This window comes from Harpegnathos saltator, unplaced genomic scaffold (genome assembly GCF_003227715.2).
Source record: "Harpegnathos saltator strain DR-91 unplaced genomic scaffold, Hsal_v8.6 scaffold293, whole genome shotgun sequence".
NCBI classification, from domain to species: Eukaryota; Metazoa; Arthropoda; class Insecta; order Hymenoptera; family Formicidae; genus Harpegnathos; species Harpegnathos saltator.
Window position 1 is genome coordinate 277501 of NW_020230087.1, and position 4649 is coordinate 282149.

At 52.9% G+C, this 4649-nt stretch overlaps 1 protein-coding gene across 3 annotated transcripts in view; it reads left to right on the forward strand.

The window, feature by feature from the left end:
- Positions 1-4206, forward strand: part of LOC105192707 (brother of odd with entrails limited) — a 7370-nt gene extending 3164 nt beyond the window's left edge. For all 3 annotated transcript variants that reach the window (XM_025299779.1, XM_011157004.3, XM_011157005.3), the window contains exons 3-4: positions 26-802; positions 955-4206. In XM_025299779.1, the coding sequence (XP_025155564.1) occupies positions 39-802; positions 955-1864 (1674 nt within the window). In that variant the 5' untranslated portion in view covers positions 26-38 and the 3' untranslated portion in view covers positions 1865-4206. The remainder of the gene's footprint in view (positions 1-25; positions 803-954) is intronic.
- Positions 4207-4649: the final 443 nt, after the last annotated feature.

Below are 4649 nucleotides of genomic sequence, written 5' to 3' on the forward strand. Positions count from 1 at the left end.
CTCTCTCTCTCTTTCTCTCTCTCAGGCGCTCAATCGGCATGTCGACCGACATTGTAGTTACGTCGGCCTCGGCCACGGTCTCGGAGGAGACGAGCAGAGGTCGGGACCTGGCTCTTGGACCGCCTCCAAGGTCAGGGCCCTCTTCCGCAGCCGCGTCGTCCTCCAGTTCTGGCGCGGCGTCGACATCGAGAGGGTACGATCCGACCGGCGCTCTCGCTGCCTTCCACCATCACCGTCAACTGGTGTCCAGTCTGGGTCACCCTCGAGAGACGTCAGCCTTCGTACCCGTGGTACCCTCGAGACTGCATCTCACGCCTTATCCGGGCGAAATGCACGCACACTTGGCCGGGCCGCCGCCTTCCTCGTCGTCGTCAACGAATTCGGAGCACGAAGTCGGCGGGCCAGAGTCCTCGGTGGCCAGAAAGACCTCGTCGAGCTACGAGATCATGGCGATGATGGCCGACAAGAGGAAGGAACTGGCGGCGAGGGCGCTCCTGCTGCCACCACCTCCTCTTCTCGAGCCACCCGGTTATCCCGTGTTCGGTGGCCCCTTCCCAGCTGGCACCGGTCTCTATCCTACGGGTGGACCCTTGACCCACCAGCACCTAGATCGGAGACTGCTCAGAGCGCCCGGCAGGGCGTCGAGGCCGAAGAAGCAGTTCATTTGTAAATTTTGTAATCGACAATTCACGAAATCGTACAACCTTCTTATTCACGAAAGAACGCACACCGACGAGAGACCGTACTCCTGCGACATCTGCGGTAAGGCGTTCAGGAGACAGGATCATCTTAGGGATCACAGGTACAACAGGCGTCGTATCTTTCGTATCTAATTCCGAACAATGAACAATGAACGTCAGGGAGAAGGGGGAGCACGAGTTTTGTACTCGGTGGTAGGAAACAAACGCTGTAGTTTATCGAGATTATCATCTCTTCTCTTTTCACTCCCCTCAGGTACATCCACAGTAAGGAAAAGCCGTTCAAATGCGGCGAATGCGGGAAAGGCTTCTGCCAGAGCCGTACCCTCGCGGTCCACAAGATCCTGCACATGGAGGAATCTCCGCACAAGTGTCCAGTCTGTGCCAGGAGTTTCAACCAGCGCAGCAACCTCAAGACCCATCTCCTCACGCACACGGATCACAAGCCGTACGAGTGCACGTCGTGCGGAAAAGTGTTCCGCAGGAATTGCGACCTGAGGCGACACGCGTTGACCCACGCCGTCGGTGATGTCCCTCCCGAGGCGCTGGAGGAGGCGCTGAGGGACGACGACAGTCCAGAGGAGGATTGTCCCGAGCCGGGACCTTCGTCCTCCTCGTCGACGTCCGCAGCGTCGAGCAGCGCGTCCGCAGCACCGCCAGCGTCGTCATCGAGTTCCTCCGGATACCCTCCGCAGGGACCTTCGGCACCGCCGCCGGCCGCGGCCGCGGCCGTAGCAGCAGCGGCCGCGGCCACGGCGCCAGCACCTGCGCCAGCACCACCGTTACCGTTACCGCAGAGACCTCAGCTACAGATCAGAAGAGATCTGTTGCCCGCGGTGAAGCCGTCGACGGTCACCAGCGGCGGCTCCGTGGCTCACTCGGTTACTCAGAACCCACCGACCGCTCTCCCGCCGCCACCGACACCGCTCATTCTCACGTCTTATCGGCGAAGACTCGGCTCACCGGGTCCTTCCAGGATGCTGTTGGAGCTGCAGGAGCGCGAACGCGAGAGAGAGATGGAGCAGAGCAGGGAGAGAGAACGCAACAGAGAACGCGAGAAGGAAGTCGCCAGACCACCGAGGGCGCCTACACCGCAGCCGCTACCTCCGCCCAGACCAGCACCAGCGCGTCAAGGTTTCACCATCGCGGACATAATGCGCCGATAGATGCGCTGACACGGTGGCGTTTGACAGCCTTCCTCCACAGTTTGCGAGCGTTACGTCAGCACCGAGCGACAAGGAGGAGAGACCGATCGCTTCGAGGTGAACAAAGTAGGGATTGTTTCAGCACGACAGCCTTCTCGTCGCGTACGATGGGACGTCTTATACAGTCTAGTAAGAATTAGAAAAAGACCGACGAGATCTTCGCGCGCGATTCCCACGACGAATTCGTGGGACGTGCTAGATTCCGAAATAGTTGGACTACTGGACTCATAAAACTCATAATCCTCTCGATTATGGCCAAACGGTCACGTTCCGAAAGATCGATGTGAATGGCGAGGAAAAAAGCAATGAGAAAACGGGACGGTTAGCACGTCGATTTCCACGATTGTCACTCGGAGACGAACGTTAACTTTTGTTATGTATAACTCACGTTATACATATAAAAGCGCGTCCGGTAGAAAACCAAAAAAAGGGCAAGGCACACATATACACACACACACACACACACACACACAGTTAGGAATCGCATCTTCTTTCGACTTGTCCAAAGTTGGAGAGGAAATTGTCGTGCATTCGGTGGAAATCAATGTGCTGCGCGCATGAAACGCAAAAATGCCAAAAATGTGCCTGAGCGTCTCGTCCGAGGGAGGTTCGCCGAGGGTATTCCTCGGTGATGCTCTCGCGCAAAGTCGCGATCGCGATCGCGACAACGACGTAACGGACGCGAAAAGAGGAGGGGGGAAGGGAGGGAGAGGAGGAGGAGGAGGAGGAGGAGGAGGAGGAGGAGAGAGAGAGAGAGAGAGAGACGACAGTCTTACGGAGAGCAGCCGCCTCGTCAGTCTACATATTCTTTTGTCCTCGCTTAGCCGTCGCGTCGCGGCGACACGGTGGGGATAATGCAAATTTCGTGGTCGGGATAATAACCCGTGCCACCGTGGCACAGGTACGGTGGCAGGTGCAGTACACGGTTTTGTACCTGCTCGATCGGCGCGCCCGCGCGGAATACCTGGCTCCCGGCTTCTGCTCCCGCGCTTTCTCCCTTCTAAAAATATTCCGTCCCTAGACGAATGCCACGCATCGGTATATTCTTTTTCTCTTCCTGAGCCTCCCCTCGCCCTCCCCCACTCTGCCGTTCTGCGCCTCGTCGCATCCATCCACCTACTCACTGGCCACGGAAGAGAAGCATTAATGGTCCTTTTGTGGAACCCGAATTGTACACCGTTCGACCGCGGCGCGGCGGACGATCCTCTCGGCCTATGCGCCGGCACGCACAAAGGGGTGCCGTGCTCCTCCCCCCTTCCCGTCCTCCCTTCGGTGGATCTCAAAGGAGTGTCCGTGCGCGCGCAAACGAGCGAGCGGAGGAGCGTCGGTGGAGCGTGTTACAAAAAGTAGATTGTCGTTTTCAAGGTGTCCATTGTGATTCGAATCGAATTTCGACTCGCGTTCGAATGCGCAGATCATTCGGACGCGACTGTGCGTTATCGCTGCGCGTCGTCGCTGTGAAAGATGCGAGAGAATTGCGGTACGAGGAGGATGTGTGCATTCCCCCCCGCCTCCCCCCCGCCCGCCGTCTTTGGATGGGGACCGTTGCGTCACGAGAGAGCAGCGCACTTGAGAGATACAGCGATCTTGTTGTATCGAATAATTTCGTAACAATGAATAAATGCCAGGACATGGCGCGACATGGCGCGACCTCCCTCATTGCGCCCCGCGAATGCCGCGGAATTTCGGTCAGCGCGAAACTGCCTCCGAGTACAAATTCTCTCCTTCTCCCGTCTGTTTCCATCGACGCTTTGTTTCGCGGAGACGAGACTACATTAGAGAAATGGAATTTAATTGCGTTAAATTAAGTCTCGCATTCGGTCGAGAGTACGTACGAGTGGTGTAGTACGTAGTCGCGATTACAGAGAGAGAATCTAATGCAATCAAGTTGAATTTCATTACGCTCAACTTGCGTCCACGTGATCTGAATTGTGTGTGAAACGGAACTGTCATGTCGGGAAGATGTTATACTTTGCGAATACCTGATGTGTGTAATATCTCCCACGTACGCGCGATTGCGCACTGTCTCGTCTCATAATGTTTTATATACTGCGTGTAACGGTAATAAATGTAATTACTATTTTAAGTATCACGCGCACGAGTCTTTGAAAACGAACATGGAATTCCGATATTTTTCTCCGTCGAATTGTTCCACGAACATTAGGACGCATGATGCAAATGATGCAAAGTGATTATTGATCCTTGCGGTACGGCAGGTGCTTGCCGCATAAGGTTAACCAGACGACAGTCGCGACAGCATTTATGTGCTAAGCTTTTTCATATATATATATATATATATATATATACACACATATATATATACATATATGTATACATGTATATATATGTATATATGTGTATATATATATACTGTATATATATAATGTATATATGTATATATATATACATATATGTATAATACATATATATATATATATATACTCTACGTTTTCTCACAAACCAATTATATATATATCGACGTGCATCAAACTTGATTGCCATTTTGAGATGTAAGTCACCCTTTAATTAATAACAAACTGAGAAAATAAAAAACTAACAAAATGAGAAAAGGCGAACGCGCTGAGCGACTGTCGAGACTCTGGTTGGCTGTCGTACCAAAAAGATGAGAGAGATACTGTGAACGTCATTTTCGTTTCACAACTTGTTCTTTGTAGTAGTTTGCCTCATAATTTGTTCAATGTATCAAATCAACGTGTTCAATTTAAACATTATTTGGTGCCTACAA